The 16,878-nt window shown below is 40.5% G+C and overlaps 1 protein-coding gene across 1 annotated transcript in view; it reads left to right on the top strand.

Moving 5' to 3' along the window:
• Nucleotides 1-16,878, top strand: part of USH2A (usherin) — a 767,091-nt gene that overhangs the window by 662,786 nt on the left and 87,427 nt on the right. The window contains exon 62 of the mRNA XM_042976063.1: nt 6,930-7,284. Within this exon, the coding sequence (XP_042831997.1) occupies nt 6,930-7,284 (355 nt within the window). The remainder of the gene's footprint in view (nt 1-6,929; nt 7,285-16,878) is intronic.

Genomic DNA, 16,878 nt, shown 5'->3' with positions numbered 1-16,878 from the left:
TGGCCGTATGGGTACAACAGGATTGTAAGTATGCAGTTGTTTGTGATGGTGTGGCTGACCGCGAGCTGCCACTCGCTGCCCTACCCCCAATTCTGAAAGACCATCCTCCAGCATACTGCTAGTCCGGGAAGAAATAGAAATTCAGAATTTGAAGTACAACTTCGACAGAATGCTTATCACTTTCACATCATCATAAAGTTGAAAAATTGTAAGTTGAGCCATCATAAGTTGGGAACTGCCTGCATTTGAGTTGTTGTTGTTTGTTTTTTGTTTTGGGGTTTTTTTTGCTCATCCATAGTTTCTACTTTTCACAATGAATGTATAATATGGTGTGATAAAGACAAAATAGGAAATTCAGTTAGTCCAGATGCAAATCTAGCACCACCCTGTCTACAACTTTCCTATCTCTCTCTCTCTGTGAACATCATCATCACTCTCTATCGCAGTCAAGTTCTGCTTGGGGAAGAGAAACCACTACAGGCTTTTTTATTATTTTCATTTAGAGACACAGCACACAAGTGAGGGAGGGGGCAGACAGAGAGAGAGACAGAGACAGAGACAGAGACAGAGAGAATCTTAAGAAGCTCCATGCTCAGTGCAGAGCCCAATGAGGGGCTCAATCTCACAACCCTGGCATCATGACCTGAGCCAAAATCAGGAGTCCAATGCTCAACTGACTGTGCCACCCAGGCACCCTTAACCTCGACAGTCATTTTAACTGAAAGAATTTAACATAAGTAATTGTTAACTAGTTGTAAATTTGTTAACCGGGTAGTTGAAAGGTTAAAAAGTGAACTCTAAGGTATCATGCAGGTGGCTACAACAAGGAAACAGCAACTACCCTCGGGATTGAGGGAACCAAGCGAGGCAGCTAAAATTCTTAAAACTCAGAAGTTAGAGGGGGACACCCCGATGCTGGGATCCAGACAGCTGAGGAGGCTGCTTCCAGCTGATGCAGGTGTCTGGGGAGGAGGCATGCGATGAAGCTGTTTTTCCAAGTGTTATTAAAAGTTCATACACAAACTTCTTGTAGGGAGGAATTATTTGTTACTTTCAGAGTGAAAAATCCTTGCTAAAGTGATGCTTACCTAATCAGCATGCAAACAGGAAGCAAAGAGGAAGGAGCCAGTTCCTTTTTCCTTTCAGCTTTCTGATCTTCCTCTGGCGCCCCCTGTTGGCCTAGCCCAACAGAATCAGCCGGCAAAGCAGAAATGCCACCGTATAGCCCTGGCTCCACTCTCAAAAAGCCAAATATAGAAGGATAGGGTTGTTGCTCAGAGACAACTTAATAACAGGCACATTTTTTCTAGTTGGCAGGTTTCACAGAATTTTGGTCTCTTCTTGTCAACCAGTCATCCAGTCATTGCTCAAAAATAATATTTATTGTTTAATATAGTGTGCCATGCTTCCCTAGGTGCTGAGAATATATAGATAAGTAAGAGAGATTCTTTGCCTTCAAGGAGCTTGTAGTATGGTATGAAAGATAGAAAAAAAGAAATTATATTACAGAATAGTGTGACAAGTGAATCAATAAAGAAAAGACTTAACACATAGGAGGATGCGATAATTCTACTTGAGAGAGAAGCAAAAAGGAAAGACTTCCTAGAGAAAGTACTCTAGTGGAGCTTTAAAAGATGAATTGGAGGGGCGCCTGGGTGGCTCAGTTGCTAAGCATCTGACTTCAGCTCAGGTCATGATCTCGCAGTTTGTGAGTTTGAGCCCCGTGCTGGGGGAGCCTGCTTCAGATTCTGTGTCTCCCTCTCTCTCTGCCCCTCCCCCACTCATGCCTCTGTGTGTGTCTCTCTCTCAAAAGTAAATAAACATTAAAAAAATTTTTTTAAAGATGAATTGAAGTTAGCCTATAGAAGGGGGAGGAAGAAAAGAGTATGGAGCAAGGCACTGCAGAACAGGATTAGCATATCGAAGCCACAGAAGCCTGAACAATCATGGAATATAAAAGAACTATAGGCAAGCATTTGATTATGAGTGGAATATAAAATAGAATCGAAATCTGGAACATGAAGGGGCACCTGGGTGGCTCAGTCAGTTAAGTGTCCAACTCTTGATTTAGGCTCAAGTCATGGGATCAAGCCCCATGTTGGGTTATGCACTGTCAGCCCAGAGCCTGCTTGAGATTCTCTCTCTCCCTCTCTCTTTGCCCCTCCCCCATGCTCGCTCGCTCTCTCTCTCTCTCTCTCTCTCTCTCAAAATAAATAAGTAAATGTTTAGAGAAAAAGGAAGTCTGGAACATTAAGCTGCAGCGGTAAGCACGGGCTAATTGCACGGCAAATCATTAATGTTTTAAATGGGATTAAGTCTTAACATTTGCGGATGATCTTTAATGTCTCCTCCCCCGCACCAGAGTGTCCACTCACTCCGCAATGCTGGTTGATTCAACATTCGCATGGCATTTTATAAATCACCTGTGTTTCCATTTCCTGTATAAGGTTATTAACTCTAGCTTACAACGTGAAATGGAAACTAGAGAGCACAGGTGAGTTTTTCCCAAGGTCATCTAATCAGGTGGTTGTAGGCCTGGACCTACGATCTATCTTCTCTGACTACAGGTATTTGGGGGTTTATATTTATTTATTATTTTTATTTTAATGTTTATTTATTTTTGAGAGACAGAAACATAGTGTGAGTGGAAGAGGGAGGAGACAACACAGAGAGAGAGAGGGAGACAATCCAAAGCAGACTCCAGGCTCTGAGCTGTCGGCACAGAGCCCAACACGGGGCTCAAACCCAGGAACCATGAAATCAGGACCTGAGTCAAAGTCGGAGGCTCAACCAATGTAGCCACCTAGGTGCCCCTGGGGTTTTATATTTAAATCAACATTCTTGTTATTCTTCATGAGATGAGGGTGGCAGTTTCATAATACTAAATTGCTATGACAAATAAACTGAGTTATAGGGTTTTGCTTTAGTTGTTTTTAAAGACAAGTCCTAAGAATTGTTGGCAGAGAATGGGGGTTAGGATGTTTCTTTTTAAAGGTTATATACTACATTAAGAAAATATAAGTATGAATCTCCTTTAAAATATATGGTTCCTGGGGTGCCTGGGTGGCTCAGTTGGTTGAGTGTCCCAGTCTTGATTTCAGCTCAGGTCATGATTTGAGAGTTCAAGCCCCGCACCAGGCTCTGTGTGGAAAGCTCAGAGCCTGGAGCCTGCTTCAGATTCTGTGTCTCCCTCTCTCTTTGCCCCTCCCCAACTTGCATTCTGTCTCTCTCTCTCCTAAAAATAAATAAACATTAAAAAAAATTTTTTTTAAATACGGTGCCTAGGGTGCTGGTGGCTCAGTTGTTGAGCGTCCAGCTCCTGATTTCAGCTCAGGTCATGATCTCACAGTTTCTGAGATCAAACCCTTCATGGGACTCTGTACTGACAGCTTAGAGCCTGCTTGGGATTCTCTCTCTCTCTCTCTCTCTCTCTCTCTCTCCCCCTACCCCTCCCCTGCTTGCATGCATGCTCTTTCTCTCTCTCTGTCTCTCAAAATAAATATATTCTTTAAAATAAAATATGTAGTTCCTAGTTTTCATAGTTATTTTGGTTTTCTTCTTAGTGTTAAACAACATTAAATTAACTGTAGTCGGAAAAGAGCATAATTGAAGTATCTCCCAAATGAGTTTAAGCATAGAATAACCGTTTGGCTATTTGGGAAGACTGAAAATGTGATTTCCCTAAACACAGACTGTTTAGGAGGAAACACTTCCAGTTAGTTGAAGCCTAAATCCTACATGAATTAGGAATAATTGTGATCTACGTAACCTCTTCTGTTCCAAGTGTATTCAGACATAAAGATATTCTATTTTTTACCACCACAGATGGAGCATTTACCCCAACACAGTATTAATTTATTGAGTATTCAATAGTGGCAAGAAATACTTCATCAGGCTGCACCCTGTAACTGCTTTAGTGGATAAACTTGAAGCTAGCATAATTTTTAACCTCTTAGAGATGTTAAAAAGTCACGCTTTCAGGCAATGTTTTAAAAGAATGTCACAGCCATGGCTACACCTCAATGCGGGGATTCATGAGAATTTAATAAAAATTAACTGAATCGTCATAGAAAGGATGAGGCCAGACAAAACAGAAAATCTTACTTCCCGGTAGAAGTTTATGTTTGTTTGCTGTATTATGTTCCTTGCAAACACCTTTTAAAAACTCACTGAGGGGAGTCCTTGGCTGTGAGCCCTGCGGTCCTCATTAGAATGGATCCCTCCCAATGACACACCTGGTGCCTAGTATCTGCAGCAAGTACAAAGGCCAAACCCTGCAAACCTACACTGAGTGCAGAATCTGGCCCACGCATGGTGGCGAGGAATAATGAGGTGGGTTGCCGACCATAATTGCAGGTCACTGAGTGGCATCTCGGAAGCCTCTGTAGCCTCCAGCGGGAGGCTTGTCATTGCTCGTGCTTAGGTCATTGTGATTGATCCACTTGAGGGTCCTCAAATTCCCAAAGCCGAGTATTTTAAATACCCTGCCTTTTTGTGAGAGGTACTGTCATTTACTTTGTCTTAATAACCCTTTCCGTGTTGATGGCTAATCTGATATGGCAGCATGTGAGTATCCTGGCATCTGAAGAGGATGTTCATTAAATACTCCTAACGGCCTGGAAAATACTGCCCTATCCATCAGTCTCTCTCTACTACAGAGTAGAAGCTAAGTAGGAGAGGTTCATCTCTTTGGTACATTCTTCCCCAACCTAGTAAGTAAAAGAGTTAATAGAGATGAGGCGAAAATGCAGACAACCATGGAATTACGTGTGTTGTGGCCATTCATTCAAAAAAAAGTATTGAATTTACTGAGCTAGATGCTGGGCACACAGAAATAGACCAAATGGTCCATGATTCCTCAGGAACTTCCCCTTCCGATTAGGTCTGCATCATGATTTTACTTCTATTTATTTATTTATTTATTTATTTATTTATTTATTTATTTATTTTTGCATCATGGTTTTACATTCAGATGAGCAAATAACTGTTCCAAATGAAATATCAGATATTTGGGGCCATACTAACTGACAATTCCATTTCTCCTACTCAGATGTTTAATGCTCTATATATTGAGTACTGAAATAGTTTGCCTTCGTTTTCACAGCAGTAATATCTACTGATGGGACTAAACAATCCCTTTCTCAGGCAGTTGAAAGAATTTTTTGAGCATACTCTGCATTTTACTAGGTCTTGGAGAAGACATCTAATAGGAATTTGACTTTTGCCCTTTAAAGATCTCTAGAGCAAATTGATATTACATAATTTATCATGTTATTTTCATTAATTTGCATTTAGCTCAATCTTCTCCACTCAGCTATGAGTTCCTTTAGGGGCCTAAGTTCCTTCAGGAAAGGAATGTGTACAGTCTTTGTACCTTTGCCCCTGGTACAAGGCATGGTGTATATTAAGTGCTCAGTAAAGGTTTGTTGATCACTACAAGAAAGATTGGTCCTTACTTCAAAGGGTTATGGCTTAATTAAAGAAGAGAAAATTCAAATGAAGATAAAATACATGAGATGCAGGCAATGAATTTTAAATATGTTTTAGGAGCACCTGGGTGGCTTAGTCGAGCATCTGACTGTTGATTTCAGCTCGGGTCATGTTCTCACGGTTGATGGGTTCGAGCCCCATGTCAGGCTCTGTGCTGACAGTGCAGGACCTGGCTGAGATTGTGTCTCTCCCTCTCTCTCTGCCTTTCCCCTGCTTGCTTCGGTGTACTCTCTTTCTCTCTCTTCCTAAATAAATAAATTAATTAGTTAATTAAAATTTAAAACAATATATGTGTTTTAAATATCCTGGAAGCAGGTGCAAAATCACATTGTACCAGGTGGAAGAGAATAAGAACCATGGCTTCGCCTCATCAGTCTCATCCTTCAGTGTGCTAGCCTGGGCTTTTTTGCATGAAGATCTTGCGGTTCCACGAGCGGCAAGGGGTCAACCTCAGCGTGCAAACACTTTCCAGGTCTCCGCATGCATCATATTTGCTGCTGTCCTATTGACCAACGAGAGTCCCATGGCCATGTTTAGAGTGAGCTTGAGAGCGCATTAGCAATAGACATGGGGATACAGGGAGACAAATCAGGATACTTAGTGCAATCCGTCTACCACAGAAGGGTCAGAATTCCCAATAATATCAACTTTTAATAATTGTATATGGTGTAATTTCCAGTTGTGCAAAAAATTAAATTGGGCCATGGACCTGCATGTACACATGCATACACTTGCACACATGTACATAAACATATAGACAGAGATCCAAAAAGAATTTTTACGTGTGTTGATAGTGCTTACGTGTACGCTTCTGATTTTTTAAAGTTTTTAAATAACGTATGTGTTTCTGCGGTTTCCATGTGCAGTTTTTTTAAGGAAACATTTCTGATGTAATATGACAAGACATAATTATGGGCGGTGTTACACTGTTTAAATGTTTTTATTTCTTCTGTATTTTACATGTTTTCTATGAAATATATGCATTCTTTATGATTAGCCAAATATATATAAAACCTACATTTAAAAAATGATATCGAGCCAGTCCTCTTGCATACTCTTTCATCTGGTCTTCATTAGGACACCAGAAAGGGACAGTTGAGCTGATAAATTTTTCTGAAATGCAATTTCTTTTATTTTATTTTTTTTATTTTTTTAATGTTTATTTATTTTTGAGACAGAGAGAGACAGAGCATGAACGGGGGAGGGGCAGAGAGAGAGGGAGACACAGAATCTGAAGCAGGCTCCAGGCTCTGAGCTGTCGGCGCAAAGCCTGATGCGGGGCCCGAACTCACGAGCTGTGAGATCATGACCTGAGCTGAAGTCTGATGCTTACCCGACTGGGCCACCTGGGCGCCCCTGAAATGCAATTTCTTAGTCTATGTGCAAACTTCTTTTGAAATGTGCAGCTGTTCCTGACTGCCTTTCTGGCTTCCTTTCAGACGTCTTGCCGGCATCGAAGCAGAGTCCCTTTTGTTTGTCTGGTCAGAAGGAGCCCTTGAATTCACCGATGCTTCAGATACTCTGATGCCTTTCACATTCTATGAATATCGAGTCAGAGCCCACAACTCCAAGGGCTCAGTGGAGAGTCTGTGGTCATCGGCACGGACTCTGGAAGCCCCACCTCAAGATCTGCCAGCACCTTGGGCACAGGCCACCAGTGCTCATTCAGTTCTGCTGAACTGGACGGAGCCACGATCCCCCAATGGCATTATCTCCCAGTACCATGTGATCTACCAAGAGAGACCAGATGATTCTACATTTAACATCTCTACTGTGCATGCTTTCACCGTGATGGTAAGAACTTAGAAAAAAAGACTAACAGATACTTAGATTATCTGATTAACATGTTGAAATTTATTTTTTTTATCCAGCTTATCGTTCTTCTTCAGTTAGAGCTTAAATACATTAAAATCTTTCACATGTGAAAAAGAGCAATGTAGTCATAAGGAGGGATAAGATACTGAACTGAGTCTAAGGGATATTGGAGACCAGTTTGCAGGCCACGGTTAATTTGTTATGACCTCAAGCAAGTAAATGAATCTTTCTCTGTGTGATTTCCAAATCCATGAAATGGGGATACTAAATGTGTCTCTGTATAGCTCATGGGGATGAGGCACCGATGAAATTAGACAGATATAGGATAGATACAGATAAAGGATACATTTATAAATACAGATATAGATACAGATATAGAAAAATATGGATATAGATACAGCTACAGATAGAAAAAGATACGGATACAGATTCAGATCCAGATACAGATATAGATATGTGTGGTATTACTGTCTCCTTGAGAAAAAAGAAAGTTAAATTTCTAGATCTATCTATCTGGATCATATAGCTATAGATATCACATGCACTATAACTCAGTGGTGATTTTTCTGGGTTGATCACCTCTGGCCCATAGCACAGTTTAATTGAGTTCACCCAGTATCTTCTGAGATCTTTCTTTAAATCTGACATAGCTTAATGTTCTATGGGAGAAAGAAATGGAAACAGGATGGCTCTTTTATCAGGGAGCATTCTCGTTTATAATTACTGCAGAGATGAGACTTGAACATAAGAAAAATCTGAGAGAAGTAGTGAATTATAGCCCATAATATCCACGACACCGGGATTCAGATCCCAAACTCCACCATCTCCTAGCCGTAAACCACAATATAAGAGAGAATATTATATACCAAAAGTGTTAGTCAAGAAATGCTCTGAAAGGCCAGCAGGAAACCCTCATACTGAAGAGGCTTCATGGAGAAGATAAAACTTGTGGTCTTAGTAGTTAAATACGTACAGTTTTCAAAATGTGCCAAGACCTTGGTAAATATGAAAACCTCTCTTAAAAAGTGAAGAGACAGCCTAAAGCATTATTTTCAAAGAGCAGACCCTGTTTCTATACCGCTAATTGAGGCGGCCCAATATACATGAAGATTATCTTATAGAAGTATAACATCCATCAAAATGTCTACATAATAATGAGTAAACATGTTTTAATGAAACTCCAGAAGAATAGTTGTAAATGAATGGTTTATAGTACAGTATTTTCTCTCTGTCCTTATGTTCACTTTTCTCACTTGACCAAAAAATAAGCAGTCTGCGAATTAAAGAGACAATATTAAAGAAATCCTTATTTTATTTAGAATTCAGAATTGGTACTTTATTTTTTATGTGACATTTAACTTTCTTTGTAGATAAGGGTCTTTCATATGACATCTTTCTACAGTCTTCCTTATAAGCATTAAAAGCAGTGTTCTTAAGGGCAGAAGATCTTTTTTAGTTGATACTTGATCTATGGAGAAATCTCTTCCTTCTCACCATATCATTGGAATTAGTGTCCTGAACTTCCACCCTGAAAGTTAACTACTGAAAAATAAAGTAAAAATACTAAAAAACTCTTGACAGGAGCTTTCTGAATGAGGCACCTTAATTTAAATGTATTTTTATTGTAAGTACCAATATTGCAATAATTAAACCTCTGATTTTGAAGCATGGCTTTCAGAGGCCTGAGCCTAAACATTTAATGTCCCCCAACAACTCTATTGGAATTCTCTTATGGAGTACCCTCTACATCATTCCTTCATAGCCAATTTCATTTCACAACACCAGATTTAAAGTATACAATGAACTCTGTCTTGTATTTAATCTGCCAGGTTCTGTTTTTATCACACCAAAAAGTTCCTGAAAAAGAGGAAGGCCTATGACCCAAGCTTTAAGCATCACACGGCCCTTTGTTCCTGGGGCCCAGAAACACAGCTTCTGCCTGGCAGCCGAGGACTGCTTCACCCTGCCATTTTCCAGAAAGCAATCCTTGCACAGGGCTAAGAGCGCAGCCAGAATAATCTGGAAACAGGAATGTTTCTGCACCCTATTTTCTAGTGTATGTGTCTGTGTGCATGTTCGAAAGTACCCTCCCACCCGAATCTGGGTATCTGGCCCTGAGAATCCCAAGAAAAGATTTCATTAGGGTCATTAGGAAAGGCTCCATTTGAGCTTGTTAAGCAATCCAAGACATCTTCCATAGAGCAATCGGGCCAGTGTTCAGACATTCTGGTCAGTCGGCCAAATTTTCAGGGCAGGAGGCCACTATGACTGTTTTGGGGCTGACATCTTTGAAAGAAATCATCAGAAAAATAAACTATTGTCTTTGAGTTTCATACGCTTGAAACACTTGAGGTTGGTTTGTTTGTTTGTTTGTTTGTTTTTCTTGAGATATTTAAAGGAGGTTCTACCACTTAATTCTAATTCCTCACTGCCAGAGAATGTTCCTTTTATCCTGCCCAAACCCCTCCTCCTGTCACTGAAGTCCTCCCTTTCCAGTTCAGAAGAGCATGACTTCTCTATACCAGTTCAATGAACCTTCAGGGTCAAGAACAGATTATTGATGATTCAATCCAATTTGGCAAATAGTCATTGAGCACTATATTCAGTATGCCAATACTCAATACTGCGGTCAATTGCATTGTTGAAAGCTACCATGAGACTAGACCCTTGGGCAGAGCAGAGACTGAAAGGGAAGATGAGTAATCAAGACTGAGGCACAGATGATTACCGCTGGGTGTTTCGGATTTCTAAGTTTCTTTGCTTTCAGGTTTCTGCTGCTCATGTTTTAATGATTCCCCTTTAAATCTCTCTGAGTGTCTTCCTGCCTCTAGTTACATACTATTTCTCTAATTCCTATACTAGCTAAACATCTTTACTGCCTTCTTTCATGTCTGTGCCCACTTTGGAAATTTTTCAAGTTTTTGTTTCATTGACGACTTCGGCTAAAATTCTCCAGAGCAAATGAACTGCATTTTCAGTTGGTGAGGCACAGAATCCATTTCCACAATTGAAGGATTACAATTGAATCCACAGACTTGCAAGAGGTATCACTAAATAGTCTCATTTAGTCTCTTGTTTACTGAGATCCTATCTCTGCATGAGGGGCCACCAATAAATTGCCCAGAGTGTAGCGCCATTATGGCTTGTCCCAAGGTCCCCCCAGAGTTGTTTATAGACAGGTGGACGTTGCTGGGAGAGCCACATAAAACAGGTGCAATGGATGCATGAGTCCTCTTGATGGTGGCAATGGATGGAGAAATGGCAATGGGAGCCCTCCGTGGGGGTGGAGAGCATATGTGCTGGCAGGGGCAGCGGCAGCAGCAGCAGCAGCAGAGGCAGCAGGAGAGGAGAAATGGAAAGAGCGTGGGTTTTAATGTATCACCAGCTTCTCTCCCAACCTCATGAAAAGTTTCATCTCCCTTTGGGCCCAAGTAGGTTCTTCTAAGGGGAAGAAAGAGATAGCTAGCTTCCTAGGGTCTCTTCAGACCAATACTCTCCACTACTGACAGCAAGCTAGCTTTAAGTAGAAGTCCTTAAGCTCCGTTCCCAATTAGCTCTGTGATGAATTGTGCAGTGTCAGAAGAGAAACTGTATTTAGCCTCACTTGGCATGCAAGAGTTCCATGGTGGTATTTACAGGGAACACTCCTGGCGAGGTTGGCGATACTGCTGCCACCATTCGGATTTGTTTGCTTTTTCTCACTGGCACCTGCCATCGCACTGGCAGAAGTAACTTGGGATTCAAAGGCAAAGGTGGTTTACCTGTTAGTCTGTGCTCTCAGTATATCCCTGCTTACCCCACAGGGTTATGAAACATCAAGCCCAGATCGTACATTTGCCCAGTACCCTGAAAGATAGATGGTACTCTGCACTGTGTGTAGAATCAAGCATACGGTGCTGAGGGGTAAGCAAATTATATGGGTCACTAAAAGTTGGCTTCCAATCTGGAAATAAAATCCAGAATTACAAACTCTACTTTCTAGATTTTAGTTGCCAAACTCACTTGCCCAATGTCAAGGAGGAGGTATTCAAAATTTTCTCATGTGGTTGTCTCAAATCTCCTTACCATTAAGTAGATATGTGGCAGGGTCGGGGGGGGGAGGGTGAAATTCTTCATAATTGCCATATTATGTGGAGTTTGTGAGTAAATTGGTTAGTTTGCTTTTAATCCCATTTTTAATTTGGCTTCATATAATGTAAAATATTGTTGCTCTTTACATATGATCTTAATTAATTGTAGCTCTTACAATGTGATGATTCTTTTCTCCCCATCCGTTTATAACACAATACAAATGCTCTAGGAGATCTAGGTATCTAGAAGGATTCCTCTAGTGATTATCTTTCCAAACTGAAGAAAAATTTGGTAACAAAAACAATTACTACGCTTTTTATACCAGTTCTATAAGCTGAGCTTTTCACATCTTATAAGTAACTGTGTTACTCATTCTTTATATAAAATTACAGAATGCAATTGTGTAAATGTCACACAAAACATGAACACTTATTTGTGCGACCCATATGATGTATTTAGTTTGACATTAACTTTTTTATTCACTAGCCTTGCATTATCCTTATCCCTTTTTTCTAATAATATGATACTAATCACAGATACATCTTGGATATCTGCTTTTTACTCAATATTATTGGAGATGCAACCCATATAAGTCTTCTTGAAATTTGTACAACTACTTCTTAGAGAGAGCTTTATTTTTCTCTAACCACTTTATTCCAACAAGCTTCATCCGGGACCCTCTTGCTCAGTCATCTCTAATTTCTAAGGCACGTGCTATGGTTTTCTAGTCACATTCAGTGACAAGGACCAGCCCAGTTCTGGTAATCAGGATTCATTTCAGGTGTTTTAAAAAAAAATCTAGTCTAAAGCCTGACTTCAGAGATCCACAGTAGAAAAGAAAGGGCATGTTTATTTTGTTTATTTTCTTCCTTCTTCAGTTCCCTCTTCTCTTGTCGAAGTCCCCAGGACTGTGGGAGAAAAGAAAGAATTAGACCAAAAAAAAAAAGCATTAATCATGAATCTTGTTTTTATCCATCTACATTGCTTCCTGTGGGGTCATGCAGAGGTCCTGCGTGAGAAGTTACATGCTCCGTGTCCCCCGATGCAGGCAACATCTGGCTAGTTTCTTATATTCCTATCCCTTCCTGCCTCAGAGATCCAGCCCCACAGCCTCTTTTGCTTCTGGGTCCCCCTCTCCTGAGCAGGCAGCTAATATTAGGTCCTTTCACATTGAAAAAACTCATTCCTTTCCTGGCATCCTCCAGGCCTGGGGAAAACTCATTCTACCAAATAAGGAAAGTACAGCTTGTCCAGCCCTATCTTCTCTACTCACCCTAGCATGCTGAGTGAGACCCAGCCAGCCTCACAACTTCAAAATTCTTTGAATAAGAATCAGGAAACAGCTTCCGTGTTCCCCAAATCCTGGAATCACGGAAGAATCTCAGAAGATGCTTCTCCACCCTAGTGGCTACATTAAAATACCCTGAGTCTCTTCAGCTCTGGAGCAGGGCTCATGAAAAGAGTAAATTGTCCATCTCACCTTTCTTGCAGACACCCTCCGTTCCTTCAAGTTGTTCTCTTGGATGTCCCTCATATGCCTTGAGAGGGGAGTATGGCATCTCCGCATTCCTTCTTCCCAAGTAGTAAGGAACTAATGTGGGAAAGCTTGTCTACTAAATTCCCTTCTGTAACCTGCTTGTCATGAACTGGATCTCCCCTCTTAAAAGTTGTCTTACACAGATCTTCAGAGGAAGGTGGGCTTGAAGGTGTAAGGCTGATTCTTTGTTTCTAGAAGTCCTGCAGAGGTATATCTAGCTGTTCCAGTAAAGTTACTTATCATCTGTTTTTTTTTTTCTTTTCTAAGCTGTACTTACTATTTCCTAATACATCCTGTTACAAACTAAATTGATCCATATCTTTCTTATCACTCAACCCAGATAAACTGAGTCCTTCTCCTTCCTTCCTTCCACAACCAATCTTCACTAAATCCTACTGGTCCTACTTCTAAAGTATATCTTGAGTCCTGCTTGCAGGTTTCTCACATGTTGTTCTTCCTCAAATGATCATGTTCTTACACTTCACATGGATCCGTCCTCCTCCTCCTTGTCAAGTCTGAACTAAAATGTTACTTATCTCACAAGGCTTTTTCAAGGGCTAACTAAATTAATGCCTGTGCAAAGTACTTTAGAAACTGTAAATGGCAATGTAAACAGGATGTAAAACTTTAGAAGTCCTGCTATTTGGACTACAGAAGCCAGAAAAAATGGACAGAAGTAGGAAAAGTTTTGGTTTGTATAGAGCAACTGTTTTACTTAAGTCATGAATGAAAAACCTTACATTTTATATACTTTAAGCATTCTTTACCTTGCAACAAAATTCAGGCCATGCAAATTTAAGTGTTTCTTGATAGCACAGTGTTAATTTCCAGGTAATGTCTCAAGTATTGGATTGGGCTATTTCCTAAGTCATCTGGAACAAGAACATGCTTTTTTGTGTCCCTAAGGTGTAGCACTGACTCATGTCCCTTCTACCATAACATCTCAGCCTTGCCCCTCAAAGAGCCCTCCTCAGGTGATTTCCTCTCTAGATGCAGTTCTGTTTACCTACCATGATGCTCAGTGGACCCTGCCCATCCCCCATCTGGGATCACATGAGCAAAACATGAAGTGTTTTGATAGCTCTCTCTCTCACACACACACACACACACACACACACACACACATGCACACACTTCCCAGGTTACACAGACCCTGCCAAACTGGCATCGTCCTAGTTTACCTGGGCCAAAGAGCAGACTATCTGTATATAAGGGGCAGTTGGTGAGGAGGCTATTTGCCCTTTCACTCCAGTGTGTTGTTATTTTTTGGTCTTTAAATGAATTGTAAAGGCACCCAAGAATTCCACAGAACCTTGGTAAAAAACATATATGAAAGTAAAACGAACTTGTCCACACAGTAACAGGCCCAGGCCATAAATTCAGAATATACGCCATTTAGCAGAGACAGCAAGCTGTAAATGGCAGTGAAGGGCAGAAGTTAATTGAACTACCGTGCTCTTGTCACCAGTGGAAAGTAGCCACTACCCGAGACAAGATGGCTGCCCCTAAAGTACCCTATTACAGCCAAGAGATCATATCCTTAGCTCTGCAAGGGCTTATGGGTGAGGGGGAAATCATACACAGATGACCAATTTTTTTATGGTTCACAGCCGATCAAAGTGAAATTCAGCAGCTGTTCAGGACAAGTGACCACTGTAACGGCTGTAATATAACCTACTAAATAGAGAGGGAATTGCATTAGAGCAAGAGGTTAGCCGTGATTATCGGCAGGTGAGTGCTTTATTGAAGTTGAAAGACCATTAACATTGATAGAGTAATTATTTCAACTTGAAAGTAATTACCTTGATGGGTGATAACTTCTCTAGTGTTCCCAGATTTGATTGGGCCAAACAATTGTGAGCTCCTGAAGCCTAGAAAAATATTACAACAATACTGTGATTTTTAAATTACCGAAACCACTGTTGGAATATTTTAATTATGCCGAACAGTGAAAAGATTTTGCCTTATACCAGCTAGTGACCTCTCATGTAGAGAGAGACATTTGCTTTTTAATCCAAATGCAATGACCCACACCCACCACCTGTGAATACATATGTGATGGGTTTGCAAATGAATCTTTTTATCTCGATATAATTTTTAAGGTGAAACATCTTGTTAGTGCTGTAGCTAGGTGTTAACTAAGCTCGAACTGCTGGCATTGTTGATCATGTCTATGACCTGGGAGGCCCCAGAATAGCAACTACTTTTTGTCTTTGTCACAGAGGGCTTACGTTTGTATAAATTCAGTATTTTGATAGCGGCATCACAAAAGTCGAAAATTTTGGATGCCATGTATTGTGAATCCCAAATCTGAGATTTTAGTTAGTCATGAAATTCATTTGTTTGGATAGTTTTCTTGCTTGATGTTATGCAACTCCACTACAAACGCACCATTGTCAGGGTAGTTCCTGTTTATCCACACTGGACATCAGCAAACAAAATCAAAATTGAAAATCTGTGCTACTTGCTTCTCTGAAATCTCATGCAAGTATGACCATTATGAGTTATTTGCAATTGAGGACGAAGACATGTAAAATCTAATATGACGATCAAGACAAAGAAATACCGTGGGACTCTGCCATTAATCGGTTGTTCTCTTTTGAGAATCTCTTGTGCCCAGAAGCTACAACAGATACAAAGAAAGAAAAAATACTCTTTTCTCTCTGCGACTCATGGTGTTCTTGAAGCAAATGAGGAAAGAGACAAATTACAATATAATAAGCAGTTATTTGGTCATGCACGGGCATTGATTATACTTATAAATACTGAAAAGAACCCAGGAGGACCCTCGCTCATACCCCTGGTTCTAAACCCAGCACTCATCCTGCAGAACCACAAACCACTGGCTGCACAAACACAGCATCATGATTCTTAGTCATGCTGTCAGAAGAGATGAATGTGACATCACTTCCAAGTTCCTGGATGATTCCTTAGACCTTTCTATCATCTTGGCAGGGTTTGATCAGATGATCAGCCAGTGAAGGACTATCTTAATGGCAGCACTTCCCAAGACTTTTTTTCTAATCAAAATCTGACTCTCATACGGGCAAAACAGGTTTCCACCTGTTGTCCAAGAGCCTCTAAGGAATGTTTTACCAAGCAGACCATAGATTCAGAATAGAAGCCATGGATCTCCTTCCTCCATATCTGCCCTGAATTCCTCTCCATTGACAAAGTCATTGGGTCTCTATTTCAGAAAAAATCAGAGTGCAGAAACCCCTGCCAAGCCAAAAGAGATTTGCAGACTGAGAAGTAAAATGACTGGTTTGAATTCGGTAAAACAGTAAGGGACTGAGACAAAGCCACTGGGAAAGTGATAAGAATTTATGATTTGAATTGTAAATCTTGCCATTAAGCCAACCAAAGAGTGGAGAAATCTGACCAAGCTGACATCACATCAGAGTTCTTAGCACAGCGGGCTCAACGTGTGTCATATGCGGTTGGGCTAAAGATTGTATTAAGGAGCCCCTCAGGTACTCTGAATTTAAAATAAGTGTAATAACTCATTTTTAAACATTTTATGTGATACTTGGATTATTAAATATTCACATTACAAAATCAGGGAGTTTTAATCCATTCCAAAAGGTGCGTTGTCTACCTCTGAGAGATAATGGCCATGTCTAGATAGTAAAATTACAGTATATTTTTAACGGATGTAAATGTTACTTTTTGACAAGGCACAAGTAATGAATTTTATCATATAAGTTCCTATTGGGTGATTATGATACAGAGTTTTATTTTTGCTAAGCAATTACTAGTGTCATGGCTGGATACCTGTGCCCATTAGTGGCTGGTTCTGTGTTTTTTTTTAGGATGGTTATTGATCTCTTGCTGAGCTGAGATTCAGGTTTTATGCCAGATAGCTTGATTAATGGGTTGGTTTCTATAAGTGGACTGAATGGGGATAGAAACCAGGGGCAGCCTGCTCTGCCAACCCCAAATCCGTCAAGACGCATAGCTCATTA

This window comes from Panthera tigris, chromosome F3 (genome assembly GCF_018350195.1).
Source record: "Panthera tigris isolate Pti1 chromosome F3, P.tigris_Pti1_mat1.1, whole genome shotgun sequence".
Lineage (NCBI taxonomy): Eukaryota > Metazoa > Chordata > Mammalia > Carnivora > Felidae > Panthera > Panthera tigris.
Note: the sequence above shows the minus strand (reverse complement) of the source record. Positions and strands in the feature narration are given on the sequence as shown.